The 26209-nt window shown below is 40.9% G+C and overlaps 1 protein-coding gene across 2 annotated transcripts in view; it reads left to right on the forward strand.

Moving 5' to 3' along the window:
• Positions 1 to 26209, forward strand: part of LOC121952865 (disco-interacting protein 2 homolog B-A-like) — a 56908-nt gene that overhangs the window by 28477 nt on the left and 2222 nt on the right. Inside the window, exons 4-39 of one of the 2 annotated variants that reach the window (XM_042499725.1) lie at positions 158 to 283; positions 1272 to 1643; positions 2800 to 2943; positions 3147 to 3164; positions 3586 to 3705; positions 5279 to 5476; positions 5692 to 5783; positions 7394 to 7504; positions 7595 to 7718; positions 8045 to 8154; positions 9054 to 9156; positions 9263 to 9327; positions 9506 to 9599; positions 10402 to 10521; positions 10619 to 10733; positions 11067 to 11206; positions 12856 to 12992; positions 13096 to 13176; positions 13320 to 13447; positions 13687 to 13801; positions 14991 to 15192; positions 15714 to 15826; positions 16919 to 16942; positions 17415 to 17495; positions 17645 to 17768; positions 18543 to 18664; positions 19302 to 19413; positions 20345 to 20454; positions 21761 to 21891; positions 22476 to 22644; positions 22740 to 22910; positions 23014 to 23075; positions 23266 to 23323; positions 24229 to 24303; positions 24412 to 24586; positions 24771 to 24894. In XM_042499725.1, the coding sequence (XP_042355659.1) occupies positions 158 to 283; positions 1272 to 1643; positions 2800 to 2943; positions 3147 to 3164; positions 3586 to 3705; positions 5279 to 5476; positions 5692 to 5783; positions 7394 to 7504; positions 7595 to 7718; positions 8045 to 8154; positions 9054 to 9156; positions 9263 to 9327; positions 9506 to 9599; positions 10402 to 10521; positions 10619 to 10733; positions 11067 to 11206; positions 12856 to 12992; positions 13096 to 13176; positions 13320 to 13447; positions 13687 to 13801; positions 14991 to 15192; positions 15714 to 15826; positions 16919 to 16942; positions 17415 to 17495; positions 17645 to 17768; positions 18543 to 18664; positions 19302 to 19413; positions 20345 to 20454; positions 21761 to 21891; positions 22476 to 22644; positions 22740 to 22910; positions 23014 to 23075; positions 23266 to 23323; positions 24229 to 24303; positions 24412 to 24586; positions 24771 to 24894 (4366 nt within the window). The remainder of the gene's footprint in view (positions 1 to 157; positions 284 to 1271; positions 1644 to 2799; positions 2944 to 3146; positions 3165 to 3585; positions 3706 to 5278; positions 5477 to 5691; positions 5784 to 7393; positions 7505 to 7594; positions 7719 to 8044; positions 8155 to 9053; positions 9157 to 9262; positions 9328 to 9505; positions 9600 to 10401; positions 10522 to 10618; positions 10734 to 11066; positions 11207 to 12855; positions 12993 to 13095; positions 13177 to 13319; positions 13448 to 13686; positions 13802 to 14990; positions 15193 to 15713; positions 15827 to 16918; positions 16943 to 17414; positions 17496 to 17644; positions 17769 to 18542; positions 18665 to 19301; positions 19414 to 20344; positions 20455 to 21760; positions 21892 to 22475; positions 22645 to 22739; positions 22911 to 23013; positions 23076 to 23265; positions 23324 to 24228; positions 24304 to 24411; positions 24587 to 24770; positions 24895 to 26209) is intronic. The other variant, XM_042499732.1, reaches the window with a different exon arrangement.

Below are 26209 nucleotides of genomic sequence, written 5' to 3' on the forward strand. Positions count from 1 at the left end.
GTCAGGAAAACAAGAGTTTGACTTGTGTTGTGGGCACATTGGCTCCGGATGACTCAGTTTTAAAAGCTGTTTTCAATGTTTCCTTCATTGTTTCTTTGCTTTGAATCCACAGCTGCCATCCCTCACTCAGAGTGTGTGTTGTTTTCTGTCTGTGCAGATATCCATTCTGAGGCGGTACAAGCGGCCCTGGCTAAACACAAGGAGGAGAAGATGGCGCTGCCCATGCCTACCAAACGACGCTCCACTTACGTCCAGTCTCCCATCGAAACCCGCACACCACCAGGTTTGGACACGAAAAAGGACTTTCCTCCTGCTCCGACTCTGTGATAGAGGGACTTTTAGCAGTGGTGTTAGAGGCGACGCTACGGCGTCTGCAAAACACTTCAACTCGTACAATGTCTACTTCTCTTCTTCTGAACTTTTAGGCAGCAGTTTGTCCCCTTACATGACCTGTGACATTTGCTCTGGGCAGTGGTTTCCAACTTGTGGTTCACGGTCCAAAAGTGGGTTGCGGGTCCATTCTGAATGGGCCACCAAGTGACTCTCAAACATGTCCAGTTTGGAATTTCTGGCAAAGGGCTTTTATTTTGATGTTTCCTTCTGTTCAGCTACTATATTATTGCCCTGTTCTTGGTAATATTTGGCCTATAAACATGCTGTTTACTTGCAGCAATTTTCTGTCACTGATCTTGACGCAATAATATGCATTTTTTTTTTGTTGCAGTACAATTTTTACAGTACAAAGTTTTATGTAATCAAACTCTATTCTTGCAATATGTTTTATTTCACAGTGTTCTCAGGTGATGTGTTGTTTACATTTTGTGAAGTAAAATTGAATATGTAGTAATCTGTCTTATGTGTTGACCTTGAACTTATGACTAAGGATAAAATCTGGACCCTGCGGCTAGACCAGTTGGGAACCACTGCTCTACAGGTCAATTTGATATCATATGAGCAGTTTGCATCACTCCTAAGACATGTACAGGTCTAGCAATTCAGACTTAATTTCATGAAAGTAAATTACAGTGTCAAATATGATGAAAACTTATAATTACATGCTGACACTTTAACATTTTGCTGGGTACAGTGAGCCAGTCATCCCCCCGTTATAAACAGTTGAGCTGCAATGTCAGGTAGCTTTGAGATAGAACCACGCTTTAAAATTTTATTTCTCAAAGCCGTTGTCGTCCGTCAAAGTCCCGATTGATCTACCTTTACCAAAGAGAACACAAAGCTGGATACTCAAACTTTGTGCTTTCTCTTGCTCTCAGACTCTTCATCTGGTTCTGAAGATGAGACGTCCGTGCGCAGGCAGTCATCGGTGGTCACCGCTCCACCTGTGGTCAATCCCAACCTACAGAGCCCAGACTCTTGGATCAACCGCACCGTCCAAGGATCCTCCACCTCCTCCTCGGCCTCCTCCACCTTGTCCCATGGAGAGGCCAAACCACAGCCTCAGAGCCAGCCTAAGCCTCAGCCTCAGCCCCAGTACAAGCCGCAGTACCAACCTCTGTATCAGCCTCAGTACCAGCATCAGCATCAGCATCAGCATCAGCATCAGCCTCAGCCTCAGCCTCAGCATCAGCCTCAGCCCTCAGCTCATACCGCAGCTGTGATGGACATGCTGGCTCACAGTCGCATTGGTGAGCTGATTTATGACTAAAACATTCGCTGACACCACTGCTGTTATTATTGATAACAGATGTAGCAGCAGTTCCACCGAAAGGATTTAGATCTCAAAAAAAAAACCATCTTCATATTTCTGCTATTATATATTATCATAAAAATCAGTATCTTGTTAGAACAAGAAAGGTTTCTTGTTTCTAGATGAGCTCATCATGCTTTGGTTGAAATATGGCAAGATTTTGCTGTTATTGAGCGCAGTGGATGATATGTATGTGTATACCGTGGGCCTTTACTGAGAAGGATTTTAACGATTTGCTGTTAAAATCAGCTGGGAGAGAAACGTATAAAAACAGCTGTGAAGAACACATGAAAAAAACAGTCAAATCTTTTTTCACATTTTCACAAATAGATTAAAGATTTCACATATCTGAAACAGTGTTTTAAATAACCTTTGACCTTTGACCCGCCTAAGTATAGTGTTTTTTTCATCTGGACCTGGCCCAATGAACTATCCCTTTTTTCTGCATTTTCACAAATAGAATAAAATATTTACATATGTGAAAGTGGGTTTCAGACTGTGTCAAGGCTTTACCTTAAATGTTTTACATGCTTTTACTACATGAAAAGATGCAAAAAGCAGAGGATTGTTTGCTTAGCAGTGTATGTCACATTTCCCTTAACTCTCCCCTTAACTGATGAATCAGAAGCTGCAAATCAGAAGCTAATTTAAGCATTGTTCAGGCACAGTTGTTTCTACACGTGCCTCTTCCAGCTGATTTTAAGAGAATCATTGAAATCCTTCTTAGTGTAGGCCTACAGTATGCATACATATCACAATATGATCCAGCATGCTCATTAACAGCAAAATCTTGCTTTATTTCATTCAACCAAAGCAAGAAGCAGAACTTTATCGAGTCCCGTGGATGAGATATTCCTCAATTTAGCCAATCTCCAACACCTTTTCCTCAATTTAACATGAGTTTTGCATTATAACAATATGTTAACTTATCACAATGTAACATGAGAAGTTTCTTCTTTGAACAAGAACATATCTTGTAACAAGATACTGTTTTATGATTTTTTTTCTGGCGTAGCAGCAATAATTTTGCGTAATTATTGTATTGTAATTACAAAGCAAGCTGAAACTTTAGGATGTCTTTGCTTCACCTGCAGCCCCCTCAGAGAACAGCGCCCCCCCTCCAGATGTGACAGCTGTGGCCCCTCCATCCAGAGGCCCGCGGGTCGACCTGCCCAACGCCGTGGTCCGAGGGATGAGCCGAGGGCAGAGCCGCTCGAGCATGATGGAGACTGCGGACGGTAATGACTACACCACATGACACCTAATATCTGTCTGTGTGTCTTTGCAGGGGCTTGTATCTGATTTCACCCACAAATCTCTTCTCTCTTCCAAATAAATGTTGATCTCTTACCATGATATCGTCATTAATCAGACTTTACTGCTTTCTTTTCTTCTTGATCTCTGTCCGCCCTGTCACATGTTTATTTTGACTGGCTGATAGCGAGAGGTAATATCCAGAGTAAGGAAACTTTTAAATGTATAATGTCCGTAGCCTTCTGTGTTGTACCCTTACTCTCCCTCCTGTTTTTACTGAATGGTTAAAAAAAAAAAATCAATTCCACAGAAACATCCATGCACAGAATGAATCCTCACGTGTGATCCCAAACCAAACAAGCTTTACCCCAGTTCTCACTGTGTTTTCCTCGTGTTTTTGCCACCTACATTTGCTGCTTTTCATTCCCAAAAAGATATTAAAGATGTTATCATCAATTCAGTCTACTAAATAATACAGTCTATTGTGTTCTGGGATAAAGAGCAGCAGACTGTGAGATGGTGAGAAGGTCAGACAGAGTGTTTTGTCACCGGGTGTTTGAGCCACTGTGTGTGCGTGACTGTGTTTGTCGTGCCACTGCCCCTCTCCACCTCCCTCTACCTTGTAGGAGTTCCTGTAAACAGCAGAGTGTCCACTAAGATCCAGCAGCTGCTCAATACCCTGAAGAGGCCCAAGAGGCCTCCACTCAGCGAGTTCTTCACCGACGACTCAGAGGAGATCGTAGAAGGTACGCTGCTTTGTTAAACACCAAGACCACCGTATTCCCAACAGGCCCCTTACATTTCTACTTAAAGGTACAATGCATGCAATGTGCATGCTCCAAACTAATGGAGCGCAGCATTTAGTAAATGGACTTAACTTCTAGTTTGACCGCTCAAAGCACTTTTACACAACATATCATAATCACCCATTTACACACACATTCACACACTTGTGGCCAAGGCTACTTTGTACTGTACAACGTGCTACCAGCTACGCAGTTTAAAGATTCACACACACTCGCAATTTGGGGTTCAGTATCTTGCCCAAGGATACTTCAACGTGCCGAGGATCAAACTGCTAATCCATCCTGATGAGTGTGCAACACACTATACTGCCAAGCCAACTAATACAAGCTCTCTTAACTTTTTAGTCTAATAAAAAATCTAAATAAACTCACCGAATTTCAAGTAAGGAAATGTTCTTACTCCTTTTTTTACTTAATAGAAAAAACCCAACTTTGCAGCTTTTAAATTCAAGTTTCTCTCTTTCACTGAACTGAGACTAGCCTTATTGCCTTGTTAACTCGATGCATAACACACTTCATTCAAACTGAGCAGAAACAAAAAGGAACACACTAAATTGTCTCGATTAGTCTGTTCACTGTTCAACAATCACTACCTCAGGTTTGATTAATGAATGTGCAATTACGCTGGCTTTACACGCTGTTTTTCTTCAACATGCATAATAAAATGACAAAAATTGACCCCCTCCAAGATTTATTCAAGATAGCCAAAATATCCCTCAAATCACCTAACCCGTAGTGAAAAGTACTTGGGGCAGTTCTACTTTTTCTAATTTCTTTTTCATTATTTTAATATTTTCAACTAAAATTCTGGCCATATCTCACACATTGCACCTTTAAGTGCTTTAGAAGGTGTTTTTTTTAATTTACCAAAAATGTACTACATCATTGACAGTATTTAGACTCAGAGTTTGAATAGCTTGTCAAGACATTGTTCTATGTTTAAGGTAAAAAAAAAAAAAAGGGAAAACCATATTCGGTAAACAAGTATTTATTAATTGTAACTAATGGCATTATTAACTGTAACATAAATAATTTACCAATGCTTTATAGATCAATGATAAGCCAAAATCAAGAGCAACCTTTTTGGTTGCCAGCTTGTAAAAAATCCCTTTGGCTAGTGTTTATCCTCTCCCTATAGTAATAATCTAGTATAAATGTAGTTAGGTAACTGATAGATACATTTGAGTCGTAAATGTTGATAAGTTGTTAATAAATGGAATTTAGTCCAGATTAATAGAAAACAGTCTAAGGCATGTTTCAAAACATGGTGTTATTAATGGCTTATAACTGATCTATAAAGCATTATTAACCAATAATCCAATAATAAAGCACACAGTGTACAAAGAGTGCCTTATTAGAGCATTGAACCAATTTTTGGTGACTTGAGATCCAAGTGACAATTTGAAATAAAAAAATATTGATGTTTACAATGCTCATTAGTACAGTTTGTTGTGATTTGAAGACTTACGGGTTAAATAGTTCACACAAAAGTGTTCTGTTGTCTCTGTCACAGTGCCCCAGCTGGACCCCAACACACCCAAGCCGGAGGGCCGTCAGATCATCCCAGTGAAAGGGGAGCCTTTGGGCGTGGTCAGTAACTGGCCCCCAGCTCTGCAGGCAGCGCTGGCCCGTTGGGGGGCCACTCAGGGGAAGAGCCCTGCCCTCACTGCCCTTGACATCACGGGCAAACCTCTCTACACGCTGACTTATGGTGAGACTCTAGTCTGTTAATTCTATGAAAGACTGGAAGAACCTTTATAGAGTGAGATCAGTGGCAGTAACATACAAATACAGGTTGAGAGATATTCCTGTTTAGAGTTCAGGAGTTCACTGTGATAATAAAGAGATGAAAGTACTCTGTGACATGAGAGCTTTTTGGCAGTGGTAAGACATGTTACTGACCGTCCTCCACCTTCTGTCTGTTAGGGAAACTGTGGAGTCGCAGTGTGAAGTTGGCGTACACCCTCCTGAACAAGCTGGGCGCAAAGAACGAGCAAATCCTCAAACCTGGCGACAGGGTGAGAGACACGAAACACAATACACACAACAAACAAACCCAGGTAGTGTCATCCTGACAGATTCATTTAGCACAGAGGAATGCAACAATTTGCAGTATTTTCTGCATGGATGGAGTGCAATGTCAGAGATTTCAGTCCTGGTTGATTTGGTGACGCCTGTAGTTACTGATGGTAACATACATGGTGTCATGCTACAGATCTCAGTCACTTGTCATTTGAATAGAGGAGTCAGGCAATAATTGGTCTTTGTCCATCATTCTGTAAGCAGCTTTGATCTGATTTTATGCTGTAGTCTGCAGATAGCAGGGCACAGTGACAGGTGTTAGTTACCTCACCATGTTTAAGGTGTGCAGCTGTCACCTGCCGCTCTTAATGTAATAGCTCACTGCAGCTGTACCTTATTGTTCCTTATTGCAAACTGATCAGTTGTCAAAAAAATGTCAGAAATGACCATTGTTATGGTTTTTAGACCATTTGTTTTCTTTTTTATACTTTATTTTTTAGGTTTAGGGTTTTTTTCCAAAGATATTTAATATTTTTAAGATACACTTAAAGAAAAACAGGAGAGAACTGTCAGGTCACAGAGGATATTTAAAATAAAACTTAATAGTTAGATCTTACGTGAAGGGTTACTTTTTTATTACACCCAAGAAGGGGAAGGAGATCATCAGAGACAGCACCAGCAGGTCAGCAAGAATTAAATAAAGTCCATATTAATCTAGATAGTAGTCCAGTGTAAGCCCAGGCACACCAGTCACAGAGGAATAGAGAAAAGTTACAAATGTGATGAAATCAGAAAAAGAAGCCGACAATACCACATACTGTAAAAATTCTGTGTCATATTAACTGACAGAAAAAACAGTGAGAGCTACGGGCTCATCTCAAATGAGATATTGTTGGTGGACTGTATATACCCATGCTAGTGGAGGAAAAAGATGAGATTTCAAAAACAAAAATAAAATAAAAAATATATAATAAAAAGGAGAAGAAGAAAAAATTTAAAAGGGAACACAGTTATTTCCCTTTTTTTAATGTAATATGTATTGTAGACCAATTTTTGATGAGCGATTGAGGCTGCACTAAGCTCACTGAAAAACTTTTCCTGTCACTGTTTTAATAAAAAGTCAGCTCATGTTTTTCCAATTTTATGCTTTTCATGTGAAGCTGGAGCTGTTGGAATTGTTTGGTTTGCATTAGCAGTAACTTAATACAGATTTTTTCCCACAAATCTCACCCTCCACACCCAGTTCATAATATTGCTGATATACAAATTTTGCTGTACTTTCATCAGTTGCCCATAGGCTCAGTTACCTCATTTGGCAAAAGATAGTGACTTAACATACACTATTTGAACTTTTTGGTGTGCCTTTGTGCAAGACACTGATGTCATAGCATTTAAACACAGAACATTGAAAAAACTAACAATGTAACGAACGTGGTGGTAAAAATGTGAGCATTGCCATTGTGCCCATTACCATGCTGATGGTAATATTTAGCTCAGTGTAGCTCTGTGCCTGTGTACAGCCTCACAGCATCAGTTTAGACAAACTTTTTATTCCGTATGAGCTAACATGAAATGGTCCTGAATGTTAAGTTTAATGTCTTGTTAGGTGGCGCTGGTGTACCCCAACAGTGACCCCGGTATGTTCTGGGTGGCCTTCTACGGCTGCCTCCTGGCTGAAGTCATACCCGTACCTATTGAAGTACCACTGTCTCGCAAAGTAAGAAAACCATCCAACGTGTCCATGTGAGTACAAAATTATTTTTTTTCTGTTTAACAATGAATGTGTTTTTGTGTGTGGTGTTTTTAGGATGCAGGTATCAGCCAGGTGGGGTTTCTGCTCGGTAGCTGTGGTGTTGGTCTGGCTCTGACCAGCGAGATCTGTTTGAAGGGTTTACCCAAAACACCCACTGGGGAAATAATGCAGTTCAAAGGTCAGTAAGAGCTTTCTGACAATATTGAACTTTATTCAGTAATTATCTTTTTATCAATCTTGATCATTTAAAAAAAAAAAAAAAAGTACTCTCTTATGAAATGTTGCTGTAAAACATGTCATGGCTAAAAACCAGTTCACATTCAGACTGTTTGGGATCAAATGTACTTTTGTGCTTTAATGAAGAAGTGAAGATGAATTGAGGCATCAGTGTACTCGAAATGGTTGTGTAACGTTTTGAAATGACTCCCATTTATTATATTCCGTAATACATAGTATAATGCCCCATTGATTTGTCTTGACTTTGCTGATGCCTCTCCCTGATAGGCTGGCCTCGACTCAAGTGGGTGGTGACAGACTCAAAATACCTGACCAAGCCTTCCAAAGACTGGCAGCCGCATATCCCCACTGCCAACACTGACCCTGCATATATAGAGGTAACAGAGCTGCTCACTGCTGTGTCAGCTGACTCTGTTATTGCTTGCTTTTAAGGGGACAGTACACCCCAAAATCAAAATCACATTTTTCCTCTTACCTATAGTGCTCTTTATCAGCCTAGATTGTTTTGTTGTCAGTTGCCAAGTGTCGGAGATATCGGCCACAGAGATGTCTTCCTTCTCTCCAATATAATGGAACTAGATGGCACTCAGCTGAAATTCATTTTAAAAAGTGAACAGTATTTTCTCTGTCAAGATATCATGATCCAGTGACTCAAAATAATCCACAGACCTTGTTGTGAGCAGTTTCATGTAGGAACTGTTTTCTTTCTACATCCACCAACTGAATCACCACGCAAAAGGAAGCTTGCAGCTACTCATGGATTGCTCACTAGGTGTAAACATTAATGGCGCTCTCCTCGGCTGAGCTATTACGTTAGCTAGTTCCATGGTGCAAGGTGAGGTAGCAAAAGATGCACACTTCTTCTACATGGTGATACGGTTTGCGGGAGAAAACAGTTCCTTTTTGAAACTGGTCTGTGGATCATTTTGAGTAACTATGTCATGATTTCTGGAATGAGACATTGCTGTCGAGTTTTTCAAATGTCATTTTTTGGCGCTTTGAGCACCACAAGCCGAGTGTCATCTAGTTCCATTAAAATGGAAAGAAGGCAAACATCTCTACAGCTGATATCTCTTAAACTCTGTTGCTCACACCAAAACAATCTAGATGTTGATGATGATAGATAGGACTGCAGGTAAGAGGGAAAAATATACATTTTTGATTTTGGGTATGAACTGTTCCTTTAAAACCTGACTTGCATCCTGATGTAATATGAAAAGAAAATCATGTTGTGGTTTGTATTCACATTTTCCGCTCATGTTTCCGCTCTGTCTAGTACAAGGCGAGTAAAGAGGGTACAGTGGTGGGAGTGGCTGTGTCTAAAGTAGCCATGTTGACCCACTGCCAAGCACTGACGCAGGCCTGCAACTACTGTGAAGGTGAGTAAGGAAGCAGAGTGACACCACCATCCATCATGAGTGCAAGTTTCTTCATCAAGACACTTATCATGAGTGTGAAGTCACTTTTGTCTTTCTTTACTTTAAGGGGAAACTTTGGTGAATGTCCTGGACTTTAAAAAGGATATGGGCCTGTGGCATGGAGTTCTCACAGTAAGTATATGTCTGTGCATTTTGTTTTGTTTTCATTTTTTTTCATTTAAGAACAAAATTTAGTAGAATGCAGCAATGTAGGGATTGTGTCGCAATGGAAAAAAATAAATACATTGTATGATATTTATATATGATATTAGCTGCTATAACAGGTTTGTTTTTTTTTTTTTGTTTCCAGGCTGTGATGAACAGAATACACACTATCAGTGTTCCCTATGCAGTAATGAAGGCATGTCCTCTCTCTTGGGTACAGCGGGTTCACATCCACAAAGGTAACACTGCTCTCTAAGCTTGAATAATGCCATATCAAAGGATAATGTAAAAAAATGCTTAAAGAGTACTCATTATGCTCATTTTCAGGTTGATACATGTATTTTGTTTTTTTTACTAGAACATGTTTACATGCTTTAATGGTAAAAAATGACTTAATTTTCCACATACTGTCTGCACTGGAACACTTGTTTTTAGCCTCTGTCTGAGACGCTCTGTTTTAGTGTCTGTCTCTTTAAGCCCGTCTCCTGGAAAACCCAGTCTGCTCTAATTGGTCAGCATTTTTGGTTCTTCCCAGTCTCAGTGTCTCTGCACCATCAATGCAGCCGCGGAATGACTGTAGGCAAGAATAGCAGCACCTTCTACCGTGAAAAATCATCAATCAAAGCTTCTAAACACAACCAGACATGTTCCTGTGGGAATATGATTCAAAGTCCGGGAGAAATTAACCACACCAGCAACAAAGTTTAAATGAATCACCAATGTTAGCATGTAGCTACATGTAGCAGTGTGGGCTTTGAAATGTCAGTAGTGTGCCTGGAGCAGATGGCCATATAAAGAAATTCGTCACAAGCTAGTGTCAGCTCGTCTAAAAAGTGGAAAAAAAAACATATCAGTGTTCAGAACAGTGTAAAGCCTGAGGTTTTTTGCTTGCAGGAATTACATTCACGATCTTTAATCCCATTATTTTAAACTTTGGCCATGTTTATACAAACACATCTAACATTATAAAATTATATATATATATCTGACAGAAAATAAGGAAATAACATAAGATGACGTGTCACTTTTGTTCTCGTGCAGCTCGTGTTGCTTTGGTGAAGTGCCGTGATCTACACTGGGCCATGATGGCTCATCGGGACCAGAGAGACACTAGCCTGGCTTCATTAAGGATGCTGATTGTTGCTGATGGTGCTAACCCCTGTGAGTGCTTCATGACCCCAAGCTTTGTGAAACTAGGTCAATTCAAACGACACAAATGAGATGTAATACGCTGAATCCCCTGCCTCTTTCTGTCCAGGGTCGGTGTCTTCCTGTGATGCCTTTCTGAACGTCTTTCAGTCCCACGGGCTGAAACCTGAGGTCATCTGTCCCTGCGCCACCTCTCCTGAGGCTATGACTGTGGCTATACGCAGGTATGTCACTGACCCATAATTCCTTTTTTGTTGGATTGCTTTAGAGGGACAAAAAGGACGATACAAGAGGGAAAAAACAAACAAAAAAGAAGATAAAAACTGCTTTATTTTCACCCCCCTCCCATTTCTTCCTTCTTCCTTCTTCCCACCCTCACACCCGAAGAAACAATACACACTGCTTCCCTTAAGGTTAAATTTTGATTTTTTATGGTGGTTGAGGGTGTAGTCTGTTGTATGTGGCTGTGCACATGGGTGGGTGTGCAGATGGCTAGCTGTAAGAACAGATGCGATGGATGGAAACATTCATGTTTAATCAAACTCTCCCCTGTGCAGGCCGGGAGTACCGGGTGCACCCCTCCCCGCCCGTGCCATCCTTTCCATGGGCGGCCTGAGCCACGGTGTCATCAGGGTCAACACAGAGGACAAGAACTCCGCCCTGACTGTACAAGATGTGGGACACGTCATGCCTGGAGGTGAGGATGGAGGGAAAGATAAATGAGTCAAAAGGAAGACATGAAAAACTGGAAGGGCACTCAGAGAGCCCAGACCTAGACCACACCAAGGCATCTTGCAATGTTAACAAAAGTGAAAAATCATTTTGTAAATAAGGCCCTGTGATTCCTATACGCTTCAAAAATTTAATACGTTCTTCCTGGGCACTTGCTACAACTTTCCAGCAAGTTTGATTAAAATCAGGCAAGTAGTTTTTCCGTAATGCTGCTGACAAACAAACTGAACCCCAACCTGAACCGCACTCCTTGGCAAAAATAACAAATGACAGATAGGTGCTTGTGGAAAGAGCTGCCAAAAAACACATTTATTAACTACAGTCTGTCAGAAATTTAAGCCCAATAAACAAATATGAATGTTGTGGAAAAGATTTATTTGAAGTGTTTTGCAGCCAACGCTTTAATTTATCAACAAGAAAATACTCTCAGCTGCATGAACACAAGATGATGAGATAACTTTTGGTTTGCAAAACAATTCCAAATTAATGTAAAATTATTATTTATATGCTGATGATGCAGTATTTTATCGCTGTTTTTTACTAGTTTGTATAGAAATATTGACACTTATTCATCTTATTCTTTGCCTGAACTAAGGCAGGTCCACATTGTTATTTTGTGCTCTTCAATTTTAGAGCGCAATTGTGATGACTTTACTTAGCATCGCCAGCTTTATCATCTTTATTTGCCGAAAAGCTCTTTTTTTTAACTCAAAGATAAAAGCTGTTACTAATTTTTAATAGTTTTTCAGGTTAGAAAGTGAGCATTTCAATTCCCATTATGTGAGTAATTCAAAGAAACACCTCATTGGAAATCTGAGCCAGCGTTTTAGGAGCTGTTTGTTGTGTGACAAAAGCTGCTCCTCACAACTTTACTAAAGCATGTGTCAGCAGTGTTTTTGTCATTACTCTCACTGTCTGCAAAACATATTAGCACTGGAGGTTAATACAGATGATGATGATGATGATGATGATGATGATGATGATGACAAAAGCAGGTTTAGCTAATGCTAGTGAGGTGGCTCGAGCTGGATTAACGTGTTTGGAGTTACTGTTCCACAGCAGGCTAAAAGGTGCGTATATGTATGGTTAGTAATGGCTCAGTAAGATAAGGTATTGCGGTAAGAGACTGAGTCAAGTAGAGTCTGTTTACTCTCACTTCAAAACAGCAACAACACATGCACACAGTCCACAAGCAGGAAGACTACAAGAAAGCACTAAAACTCTATTTTCCAGAATCCCTTTCTGTCAACTCTGAACTCTGCTTCTTGAAAGAGCAGCAGTCCCTGGTGAATGTCTCTATAATATCTCTTTGTGGGTCACCACAGTAGCATTAATTATACAATACAGAGGAAAATGAGACTCCCTTTCCACAAAATACGTTCTTTCTTAATTCTTTTGAGTCCGCCACTCTCAAAAACAAGAGGAAGTATACCAGTTTTTCAATGTGAAACTAAAGATCTTTGGCTTCTAGGAAAATAAATATGTTAACGTAGAGGGAAAAAGTTGTGTGGTCAAAAAAAGAAAAAAAGAATGAAATGGCTAAAGTGTTTTTGTTTGATTCCTTAATTATGTAAAGTCTGTATTTGTCTGAATGTTCCTTTTATGTGTCTGCAGCTCTGATGTGCATTGTGAAGCCAGACGGGCCTCCTCAGTTGTGTAAAACAGATGAGATAGGTGAGATAATAATCAATTCCCGCGCCGGAGGCAACATGTACTACGGCCTGCCTGGAGTCACAAAAAACACTTTTGAGGTATGAAATCCGAATTCACAGCATTCCTGTGCTGATACCGTCAGACAGTTAATTGGTTTCTTTCTTTGGTATATTTCTGCCCTCTCTGTGTGGTTGTGTTCAGGTAATTCCAGTTAATGCTAATGGAGTTCCCATTGGAGAGATTCCATTTGTGCGGTCAGGCCTCCTGGGGTTCGTTGGCCCAGTAAGTAGGAGCGTTTCATTACAGTAAAACATCTGTTGTAATTTGAGCTGCCCTGGCAACCGTCCCCCTCTCTCTCCATCTTTGAATTGGTCTGTATAGTTGAACTATAATGACCCCGCTGTGTGTCCTCCTGCTCCGTGCAGGGCAGTCTGATCTTTGTGGTGGGGAAGATTGAGGGTCTGCTGATGGTGAGCGGGCGGAGACACAATGCAGACGACCTGGTGGCCACCGCTCTTGCCGTGGAGCCGGTCAAGACTGTATACCGTGGGAGGTGAGGAGACCACTTAATTTTTCTTAATGCAAGGTCTGTGTGTAGAAAGATGGTGAGCGCCTCTGTGGGAAATTTAATTGATCACTACTGACATCTGGTGGTACAAAAGTAGCACGGCATGTTCAAAATGGTTCACGACTGCATGTAGCGTTAATAATGCGTAAAGATTACTGACTTCAACTCCCCCTGAATAAATTAATATATTTGTCTGTGTGTGTCTGTGTTTGTGTGTGTGTCAGGATCGCTGTGTTCTCAGTCACAGTGTTTTATGATGAGAGGGTGGTGATTGTTGCAGAGCAGAGGCCAGATGCCAGCGAGGAGGACAGCTTCCAGTGGATGAGCCGAGTGCTTCAGGTGCATCACCCCATCATCATTTCTCAAATTCCAAAGTCTGGAGCAGCTTTGGTTAAAGGGGTCCTATGCTGCTCATTTTTAGGTTCACACTTGTTTTGAGTTTCATGCTTTGATGACATATAACATTTTATTTTCCTCATATTATCTGTTTTCACACTGTCTGAGGCACTCCATTTTGAGTCCCCACCCCAAAAAAGCCCAGTCTGCTTTGACTGGTCAGTGTTTCTCGATCTTATAATGGGAGTATAGCAGCACTTTTTACCTATAAAAAAACCACCAAAACAATCAAAGCTTCTCAATGTAACAGGACAAGTTCCAACAGGAATATGATCTGAAATTAGGGGGGAAGTGAACAACATCAGTAACCAAGTTTAAACAACTTTGAAGTCAGGACTGCAGGATCGAAACCAAAAAAAAAAAAAAGGCGTTCCATCCTTAAATGTCAGTAGGATCAAAAAGTTCAGTTTTGCTGGGAGTGTATGGGACAAAAATATCCTCTAAGTGGACAAGAAGAACACTTTTGATTTAACAGCATATTATAGACTTATTATAAGAGCTGACAGCCTTCCCAAGTATGCATGAAAACAGTGAAAATTATTAAAAAATCACAACCCTAAAGAACAATGTCCCCAGGGGGACCAGAAACTTAATAAGGTCCAAAACAAGCACCGTAAATCTCTTACTAGTGGTAGTAACATTATATGATTTTTAGCTTTCATCCAGTTTGCAATATAGAAACAAAATCACTTTTCTGTTAACCACGGTTTTATTCACCTTCACTCTCTTTAAAATGTGGAAGAAAGGGTCCACAAAGGGAATATTAAAAGTGTTGAAAGATCAGGACAGCCTTAAGCTCATCAGGTCGAGCGTGCACCCCACACGCCTAAGGCCTGATGCAGTGACATGTTTGAGACCGGCTTGCATGCTTTGCTGCATGTTATATCCCCTTCTATCCCCTTCAACAATAAAGTCAACAATTAAAATGTTGAAAAAAGTCATGCTATAGCATGTGAAAAAGAGGGTCAAAAAAAGTTGTCTTTCCAGATATTGAAAAAATTCATGGTACGACATTTGGAAGAAGTTTATAGTGTAGAATTTCAAAAGACCAGTCCAAAAAAAAAGAAAAGTTTTTTGTCTAGCAAGTTATTTTCTAACCATCTTCACTGCTTCATCTTAACTTCATCTGCAGGCGATCGACAGCATCCACCAGGTGGGCCTCTACTGTCTGGCTCTGGTTCCGGCCAACACCTTACCCAAAACACCCCTTGGTGGCATCCACATCTCTGACACCAAGCAGTTCTTCTTAGACGGCAACCTGCACCCCTGCAACATCCTGATGTGTCCCCATACGTGTGTCACCAACCTGCCCAAGCCCCGCCAGAAGCAGCCCGGTAAGCAAAGCGTCCTGTGTCTGCGGACAGTATCCCCCAACGATGAGAGGAATCGTTGCTTGTCCGGCATGTGAGAGTCAGTCAGGCTTATAAAGTGTTTTGTAAAATAAGAGCATGGTCGGTAGTGTTACATAACGCACACATAACAGTTTCTGAATTTAGGAAAGCGATGTTTCTGCCACATTGGCCCCTGGCTGTGGCAAAGTTCAGGAAATGTCACGCAATCAGCGCACTTGAACACAGCCACGTGCACCATTCGTTTTCACACTGGATTAGTTGTGTTTGTTTTGTGACATTGGTGTTTCCCAAAATAGTGATGCAGTTCAGGAGGTTTTCTTTCAATGAAGTAAGACTTAAAGTCGTGGCTGATTCTGACGGGATTACTGTTGAGGTGACAGGTATTAATCTTTCTGCGGATAAAACGTGAATTTAATGGGAAATATGCTTTCTCCTCCTACTATCTTGTTCTCTTTCTCTCTCTCTTTTTCCTCTGTCTTTCTCACACTCTGTTGCTCTTGAAGTTGGTGTAGGTCCTGCGTCTGTGATGGTGGGAAACCTGGTGGCAGGGAAGAGGATTGCACAGGCTGCAGGCAGAGACCTTGGCATGATCGAAGACCAGGATCTTGTCCGAAAGGTATCATGACCTGTCCACTTTCTCTCAGCCGTTATCTCTGTGTCTCATAACTTTTTAACTACACTCTTGTTTTCAAAAGAACGATGTGCATGTCCCTTCAGAATCAGCAGGGTAATTATGCAAAGTTCAGTGTGTTATAATGATATACATAGTTAGGTTTAAAGTAGAGGTCGACTGATATTGGATTATTAAAGGCTGTTTCATTAATGTTCATTTGGAAGAGGAGAAAGTCAACAGCTGATTAATCAAAAGATATCAACTCCCCACCTACTGCGGAAAGGTTTGACAGTGCTGGAAATCAGCAATCTATACCTGTATTTAAACTGTATAGTTGTTGAACTGAACATCTAAGACGAAGTGATAAATAAATGATATATAAATCTGTAACAGAACATGCGACTAACCAAAATCTACGTAGGAATGTTTTTTATTTTTATCATCTTTTATTTTAAAAGGAAGTGGCAGCATTTACTCAGTCACATTCATGTAAACAGATGTTAAAATGAAGAACAAAACACTTAAGGTATGTGTCCACAGGATCTGTTATTTCAGTGCTTTCCATTCATTGCCTGTGTAAGCAGCTGCGCAATGCATTCTGGTAGCGCCGCGTTGCACTGTGACAGATGGGGCGTCCACTCCTCATCTCTTTGATTCCAGGCCGCTTTATGCAAATCAGGGACATCCAGTGTGACCTGACACCTCTGAAAACTCCTGAAAATCTTTTAAAGTAATGGTTAAAAAAAAGACAGATTCTGCAACTGTATGGTTCAATTTTGCATTAAAAATATTGTCAGAAACACATCAAGCATGGCCTCTGTGGCTGAATCCACTGATCCAGCTGCCACCCTCCTTGGGGACGTCGCCCCTGTTTTTACAGGTGGAGACTACAATCAGAGCCAAGTTCTGCTGATAACTATAGTTCGTAAAATGTCCTACTGGCACAGATACATCGGCCAATCGGCACAGGCAAATCAGTCAACCTCTAGTTTGAAGCCTTTCCAGTGTCACAATGGTCCAGGCTCAGCCACAGTTTTATGGTTGTAAAAACCTAGACACTTCTCTCCTTCTGCTCTCGTCTCTCTCTGGATGTAGCTCTGTATGTGGCCCACTGTGATGGTAAGAATCATGCCCCCCCCTTCTCTGCTAACATCTCTCCCTCCTGTCATGCTCTAATCTATATTGTTTTGTGGTTTTATTGTGTGTTCTTGCGTTAAAATGTGACACGAGCAAAAAAACGTGCATGTTTATTTTATATCTGTGTCACGAGATGCGCACCTTCTGTAGCTCCCCCTTGTTTTACTGCAAGCCCTTCACATCCTAAGTTATTGTTCATTATTTTAAGAGCTGGATTGGCTCAGAGTCTGTGGTGTTAATTGTTTGCGCGTTGGCATGACATCATTTATGCTAGCCGGATGAGTTATGCAGTCTCTGAGCGCCTCCTTATAGGTGTATTAAATTGAGTTCCTCCATCAGCACAAATCTCCTCCCTGTATAAGCCCAATGTGGTTGTTTTTGTAATAATGTATAAGAGTATTAAAGCACTTCCTCATATACACAGTAAGCTAATTATGATTTCTTTTTATTTCAGCACCAGTATTTGACAGAGGCTCTGCAGTGGAGGGCACAGACAGATGCAGACCACGTCCTCTTTGTTCTCCTTAACGCAAAGGTATCAAACTGACTCGTTCATATGCTGCAAAACACAGCTTGTCTGCTGTGACTGTGAAGCACAAGATTCATGATATTGCTACATAAATTATTCTGTGTTTTTCTGATGACCTTTTGTCTTTTCCTCTGCGCATTATTCTGCTCCTTTAGGGTGTGACAGTGAGCACAGCCACCTGCGTCCAGCTTCACAAGCGAGCAGAGAAGATAGCCGCAGCGCTCAGTGAGAAAGGCAGCATCAACACTGGAGAGAACGTCGTGCTGCTTTATCCTCCCGGTGGGTTCTGCCTCTGCATGTGTGTTACTATGATTTTTACTCCCACGGAGATTAAAGGAATTCCTCACAAATGATCATGTGTTAATCAATTACTCATCCTGTGTTGGCTTGAATTCATGAAGAAAACTGTGTTTTTCATGCACGTCTACATGGTGAACAAAGAATATGAAAACAGAAAAAATAATTGATGAATTGAAGTAAAAGGGGTCCACGTGTTACAACAGCAAAACTATATCAAAACATCTGTTTACAAACGCTCACACTACTCGTGCAGTGTAATTCAAGTCTCATTTCTCCAATCATAACGTTCTGTACTTCCCACACAGACAGTCCTTTCTTAATAAAAACATTTTACTTCACTGAACACAGGAGATGCTGGTCTGCTGCTGCCTCACTTAGTTATTGTGTGATGTTACTGAATCCACACAAACTCTTTATAACACTAAAGTCACACAATAACACAAACAAATTGACTGATCAAAGCAGGGGTAAACGAGCAGCTCTCGTGATCAGTGAGGTTAAATTACTTTTTTGTCAATGGAGACTGTCTTTGAGGAGAGCTTTAATTTTCTCATTTATTTCAATAATTTTAATTTTTCGTTCACTGTGGAGGTAAACCGTTTCACCGTTTTCTTCACAAAATCAGGGTCACATGCAATGAGTAACTTACATACAAATTGTTATTTTGTGGGTGAAGTATTTCTTTAATTTTAGTGAGTTATCTCGCATTTTTTTAACCCACCCTGGTCCTGCATCTCTCTCTCTCTCTCTCAGGCATTGATTTGATTGCTGCCTTTTATGGCTGTCTCTACGCCGGAGTTGTTCCTGTGAACGTCAGACCTCCACACCCTCAGAACCTGGCAGCCACGCTTCCCACTGTTCGCATGATTATTGATGTAAGTGTGGGTGCTGTTTTGCACATGCTCATGTCTCATTGGGTGCTCATGGGTTTGTGTATACATACATATACTGTACATGTCTGTTCTTTCTTTCCATCAATGTTCTTTTAGTTTTGGCCTACCTGTAATGTACATATTTTAATTAATAACCTGGAGACAATGGACACTGAGCCACCTATGATGCCTCTGTTATCTAAGAAAAAACATGAGAATTTCTCTACTAGTTTAGACCTTCTAGAACAAAAAATGCAGTGCCCCAAAATTCATTAAAATGACTAAAAGTGAAAATAAGGGCATCCAGTTTAAGGCAGTCCTGCATACACTATTTGTCAGCTATGTCCTGCTACAAGTTTTTTTTTTTTATGTTTTCTAACTGTTAAATGTCTAAATGTCTTAAAAAAGAGCAAATTAATGGAACTTTATCAAAATAGTAATGTATGGTATTTTTTATGTAAAAGTAAAAAGAAATCAGCTGATACTGCTGATAAGTTCTCAAAAATTAATATATTGGCCTCAACAGTCCAGTTGGGCTTCAAGAGGATAGATGGTGTTTATGTGTGATTCTGGCTGTTTTTTTTGCAGTTTTTAGCAGCTTCTCCTGTTCAGACGAATCGTGCTTGTGTTCTGTTACCAGGTCAGTAAAGCTGCGTGTATCCTTACCACTCAAAATCTCATGAGGACTCTGCGCTCCAAAGAGGCTGCTGCTTCTGTAAACATTAAAACGTGGCCAACAATCATTGACACAGGTAAGATACCACAAGATAGGCCTTTTTTTCCAGCAGACATTTTGACTCGTCCAAGTTGGCATGAGTTTCTGATAACATTAACAATAACTCTGTTCTGAAGTGTCCCAGTGAGCCACGACAAAATGACTCAAGCACCTACATGGAATTATATTTCCACCTTTGCTTTTCCCACTGTGAAATGTCAAAATGTTCTCCATGAAATTGGCCTCTTATTTGTCATGCTCAGGCAAAACTTCACCATATGTGAAAATGTCTTATCATTAAGTCATTTATCAATAGGAATTTTAATACTCTGAAATGTTGCAAATGATGTGAACCCAAAAAAACAACACAACTTCTTTGGTGCCACCTTCAGTCCAAAGTTCAAATTTAACCCTTTAAACCACATTAGGTGTGCAGCGTTTCATGACAAGATGGTTAGAAAACAAATAAATAGATAGTAGAATTAATTTTACATAAGTCTTTATCCTCACTTTGTTGTGGCTAAGTATTTGTAATGTAAAGGGCCGAAATTCAACACAGTAAAGGTTTGTCAGTTGCGAGTAGTAGTCATCACAGTGACTGTAGAGTTAGTTGTGTATAAAGTGCGCAGTTCTGTCAGAAACACTTGTGTCATTTATTGTGGACCGGAAGAAGGACAGTGGTCTCTCCAGTTACTACAATTGCTCAGTCACTATACAAACTACAAACTTGTGGGTAGATAAGTGTTCAGTGCACACTGTGTATATCTGTTTCCCTTTCAGTATACGGTTATGACATTCTGCAACATTTGAATTTGAAAGAGTTGCTGAAACTAGTACCAGTACACAAGAGCGATAGTAATCAACAGTATAGAATGCATCTGTTTATGGTTCATTTTTTGTGTAATTGTTCAATATAATTTAATATTTACTTTGTTCTCTGTAAAACATGCACCGTTCCGTGTTTGCAGATGACCTTCCTCGCCGCCGGCCTCCACAGATCTATAAGCCGCCCACAGCAGAGATGATTGCTTATCTGGACTTCAGTGTGTCAACCACAGGCATGCTGACTGGGGTTAAGGTGAGACACATGAGCTTCACTTTCAAACACTGCAGTGCTCTCTTGATACTCTTGATCACAACCCAATACCTGCATGCTATTATGTGTATAGCTGCTCAGCTCCTACGTGTCTCTCTCCTTTGGTGGGTCTCCACATTTTGAAGTGGCTGTAATTGATATTTTTAGCATAACAGTTTATCAAATGATGAACCTACAGTGATATATCACCTGAATCTGCAGCTCCCCTCTGCTTTATGGAGCTATAAAGTGAGTTTCAACTTATTGTTAATCTGTCCAATTAATGACTTTAATGTTCTGGTCCACTCGTGCTGCACTTTTGTTAACTCAAAAGTAGGCCACTGTCTTCAGTGAAAAAGTTTTGCTTCCCTGCTCAGCACCGCACGGCAGGAAAACATATTTAGCAACTAGCTGGTGAACATACTTTACCGTAGCAGTCAGCAGCTTAAGATACACATAGAGATATTTCCTTCGGGAGTTGGTGGAGACCAAAAATAGAGCTAAAGGAATGAATATTAGTCATTAGTCGGCCAGAAATACAACAAAAGGATCCTAATGTTCCCTAATAACTAACACTAGCAGAGCAGAAAACATCCATTAAAAATCAGTCAGACCCGACAGATGGACCTCTTTATCTTTAGCATGATTAAGTGATGTTATGACCTATGCCACTGAAAACTCTCATACCTTGTGAACCACAGTCTGATTTTGTGTAGAGACATCAAATTAAACATGATTCTGCAGCTGCATGGCCTGTGAGAAATGGTGTAAGTATTGAGCAGATAACGAATCCTGAATTGCTTCAGTCATGTGTTTTTTTTCTTAAAAACAAATAGAAAAGATCAGTGACTGCCCAGCAAATGGTGTGTTTGAACAGTGAGAGGCCATTTACATAAAAATAGACCTATTCAGACTTGCTGTAGATACTTAAATTTATGTTACATAAAGTTTCCCAACATAAATGTCTGCTGGAGGAAAACAAAAAGTCTGTTATTAAGTAGTTTCAATCAACTTAATGGAAATCTGAAGTGACACTGAGCAAAGGAGAAAATACCCGAAAAGGTAAAAAGTTACCCGTGTTGTTGGGGGATTCCTGGAGAGCAAGAGAGCAGAGTTGTGAGTAGGAAAGGTTATTGTTGATGATTGGTAGAAATCAGTCAATCAGTTATTGTGAAGCCTACTTCTGTCCCAAGCTAATGCCTGCTGACATTTGCAGGACAACACGGAGTGAAGTAAAAATAGTGAGCTGACAGTAAAAGTGGTTTTCTCCTTTGAGTTTATTTCTAATGTGTACTCTTGTTTGTTGCAGATATCTCATGCAGCGGTCAGTGCTCTGTGTCGCTCCATAAAGCTGCAGTGTGAGCTGTACTCCTCACGCCAAATAGCCATCTGCCTGGATCCTTACTGCGGTCTGGGCTTCGTCTTGTGGTGCCTCGCAAGGTTCAGTAAATCTACAATACATACATGCCATCAGGGTTCCTGTGGATCCTTAAAAAGTCTCACAAGGCATTGAATTCATTTATTGTCTTTTTTTTTCTTAAGTAATTTAATAAAATTCCTTTTCTTAAACTCGTCATGATGGAAACCCAAGCTGTGGAATCTCACATGCAAAGTGCGAAACACAAAATCGGCCAGAAATCAGGCCAGAAATGCCAGATATTTTCCACTTCTGTTGATAAACCAAAAAGATACATTTATGATAATATAATATATTCATTGTCTTTCATGTGTTCCACTTTAAAAAAATATTGTATTTCCAACATTTAACATAGATTATCTCACTTTTTTACCAAACAAAAAAGTCAAGCTTTATGTAAGAATGGACATTTTGGCAAAAGAAAATTGTCCCTCCTCAATTTTGATTAGAAAATTGGTCTTAAACTTAATTCCAAGTAGCATTAAAAAAGTCTTTAAAAGTCTTAAATCTACTTTGCAATAAGCTGCAGGAACCCTGTGCCATGAGCCATGCTTTTTTCTGTTTTTCATCCTCCATTTGTCCACTCTTTCTCCTGTATGTCTTTCAGTGTTTACTCAGGTCACCAGTCCATCCTGATTCCTCCCTTTGAGTTGGAGAGCTGCTTGTCTCTGTGGCTGAGCACGCTCAGTCAGTACCGCATCAGAGACACCTTCTGCTCGTACTCCGTCATGGAGCTGTGCACTAAAGGACTGGGCACTCAGACTGAGTTACTAAAGGTGAGGAGGACTCTAAGCATATATAGAGAGAATCATGTATGACAGATGAGTTGTATTTCTCAGTGATTTGATCATTTTGTATGGGTGTGTTTCAGGCCCGTGGTGTGAACCTGTCGTGTGTGCGGAGCTGTGTGGTGATAGCGGAGGAACGCCCTCGACTCGCTCTCTCACACTCCTTCTCCAAGCTGTTTAAGGACATCGGGCTTTCGTCCAGAGCTGTCAGCACTGCTTTTGGTTCCAGGGTAAACCTGGCCATCTGCCTGCAGGTACACCAGCCAACTTATCGCGGCACAGAGAGTTTTTTTTAGTTTTCTACACCCAGATGATAATCAGTCAGACCTGTTTGTGACTGCCCTGTGAATGTTACAGGGCACCACTGGTCCTGATCCCTGTACGGTTTATGTGGACATGAAGTCCCTCCGACATGACAGGTAAGACCATATGGATCATTGCACCTGGGACGACAAGTCTTTAGTGTCCTAAACTGAGCTCTCTGAATTTAAAGAGTATGTCAGGCCTGCTGTTTACAGTATATGTATAGGAGTTTGGGTCTTAGCTGATGTTTCAGAGATCGACTATGGATAAAAGATTTGATTGTAAATGTCTGCTTATCATCTACAGAGTGAGGCTGGTGGAGAGAGGAGCCCCTCAGAGTCTTCCTCTAATGGAGTCTGGCAAGGTGAGATGCTACCTATGTAAACCTATTGAACATATTTAATTAAGGAATTAATAAAGTCACAAAGTAAATTCCCTCCACTCAAAGTGTGTTCTCTTATGTTTATGCTCCCTAAAAGGTCTGATCCTGACTATACTGACTTGTACCTGTGCAAAGTCTGTTACTAGAGAGGTGTTTTCACATTCCTCTGCTGAAGGGGGCGCTCTGTGTGTGCACTTCAGTAAAACCTGAGATTCAGATGTAACGAGCCATATTAGGAACGTCACAGATTCAAACGCCAATGGCTGTCTGAGAAACCGGAAAACCTCCGGAGCAGAGCAGTCTTATTAAATGTAACATAAATATCTGAGCCAGATGAATTCATCTTTGAGAAAATTTGAATTAGTCCTCTGGGATATAATAATAATAATGTTAAAATGTAAACACACTTTAACATCATAGTAGGTATTATTGTATGCTTTATAACCACTAATGCTGCATCAGCCATTGTAACAGACAAACAACTTGAAAGATGCTGAAGACACTTACCATTCTGATACATCAACTAGTCGCAGATTTTGGTGCACAACAGACTCCTCATCTGAGTCTGGGTCTGACTGAGGCTCAAACGTGTACGGCTGAATCTTTCCGAAGTTTCCTGTTGTGCTAACCATGTTGTTGTGTTCTGCTCTCTCACCGGTCTACTTAGCATAGGCAGTGGAGGCAGGCAGGGTGAGAGGCCAGGTCTAGGAGTAGATCAACTTCCAGCTCCTTTTCGAGTGTTTTGTCTTAACTTTTCATGCCGTAAAACCATGTTAAATAAAAGATCAATCATAGCAGTGTTTTTACATACTTTAAAATGTGTCTGGAAGGAAACTTCAAGTCAAAAGTGGTGCGCATTGACAGTGTATCTTTTTTTTCATCTACAGATCCTGCCAGGTGTTCGGGTAATAATTGTAAATCCAGAGACCAGAGGTCCACTTGGTGATTCTCATCTTGGAGAGGTGAGATGTATATTTTGTACAACGTGACAGCATCATGACAGAGTCATAGTTAAAAACATCTTCCTTCTGAAGCCAAGCTGTGACCCAGTGTGTGCTTCTGTCTCTCAGATCTGGGTGAACAGTCCTCACAGTGCCAGCGGCTACTACACCATCTACGGAGAGGAGAGCCTTCAGGCCAACCACTTCAACACCAAACTCAGCTTTGGAGACCCGCAGACCTTATGGGCCAGGACGGGATACCTGGGTTTTGTAAAAAGGACTGAATTGTTGGAGGCCAACGGAGGTAAGTAGAGCCTGATGGAGCTGAAGTCTAGATTTAAAACAAAATCAACTGGACTGTTGAGTTTATTATGAGATAGGTTGCAACTTTTAAACAAAAGGCACACTCCAACCTGCTTACACACATTCTTTTACTTTGTCTTCATACTTTTCTTGGTGGAATAAATCGCCTGTTTTTCTCTGTTCAGATCGGCACGATGCTCTCTTTGTGGTGGGTTCACTGGATGAGACCTTGGAGCTTAGAGGGCTGCGCTACCACCCAATTGACATTGAAACCTCAGTGTCCCGGGCTCACCGCAGTATAGCTGAGAGGTGAGAATGGCTCTGACACGCACACCTCGTTAATGTTTTTAGGAAAATATATATTAGCTAGTAATACCCAAAAAAAAATGCAAACCGCTTCAGTGGCAAAAGACAACATATTGTGATTCATATATTTAATAACACTATAAGGAAAGTGAATTAATGTGTTTCCTAAAAAGCTCAACTGATTCATTTAAAGGGACCGCTCACACCAGAGTCAAAAGTACATATTTTCCCTCTTACCTGTAGTGCTATTTATCAGTCTAGATAGTTTTGGTGTGAGGTGCAGAGTTTTGGAAATATCGGCCATAGAGATGTCTGCCCTCTCTCCCAATAATGGAACCAGATGGCACTCGGCTTGTGATGCTCAAAAGTCAAAAAAATACTCAACAGCAATCTCTCTTTCCAGAAATCATGACCCGCTTACTCAAGATAATCCATAGTGCTTGTTGTGAGCAGTTTCGAGTAGGAACTATTTTCTTTCAAACCAAACTACCGCCAACCGTATCACCGCGTAGAAGGAAGCGTGCATCTATGGATGTGTGGCTCGTATTCATGACAGCATGAGATGTAAACTTTAATAGCGTCCTCCTTGGTTGAGCTGTAACGTTAGCTAGCTCTGTGATGCTAGGTGAGCTAGCAGAAGATGCACACTTCCATCTGTGTGGTAAACAGTTGGCAGGTGTAGTTCAGTAGAAAGTAAACAGTTCCCACATGAAACTGCTCACAACAAGCTCTGTGGATTGTCTTGAGTAACCAGGTCATGATTTCCAGAAAGAGACATTGCTGTTGCCTCACAGTAAGAGTGTCCCTGGTTCGAAACCCGGTTGGAACGGGGTTCGGTCCATGGGCGGGGGCCCTTCTGTGCGGAGTTTGCATGTTCTCCCCGTGTCCTCCCACAGTTCAAAGACATGCAGCTCAGGTTGGTTGGTGACTCTAAATTTCCCTTAGGTGTCATTGTGAGTGTGTATGGTTGTCTGTCTATATGTGTCAGCCCTGCGATAGTCTGGCGACCTGTCCAGGGTGTACCCCGCCTTCCGCCCGATGACAGCTGGGATTGGCTCCAGCCCCCCCACGACCCTTACGAGGACAGAAGTGGTTACAGAAAATGACTAACTGACATTGCTGATGAGTTTTTCCAAATGTATTTTTTGGCACAGTGCCATCTAGTTCCATTATATTTGAGAGAAGGCCGACATCTCTGCGGCTGATATCTCCAACATCTGCATCTCACACCCAGCTACAGAATAGCACTACAGTTAACAGGAAAAATATTATTTTATTTTGGGGTGAACTGTCCCATTAACACTGCTGATGGGTTTTC

The sequence above is a fragment of the Plectropomus leopardus genome, chromosome 2, assembly GCF_008729295.1.
Source record: "Plectropomus leopardus isolate mb chromosome 2, YSFRI_Pleo_2.0, whole genome shotgun sequence".
Taxonomy (NCBI): domain Eukaryota; kingdom Metazoa; phylum Chordata; class Actinopteri; order Perciformes; family Serranidae; genus Plectropomus; species Plectropomus leopardus.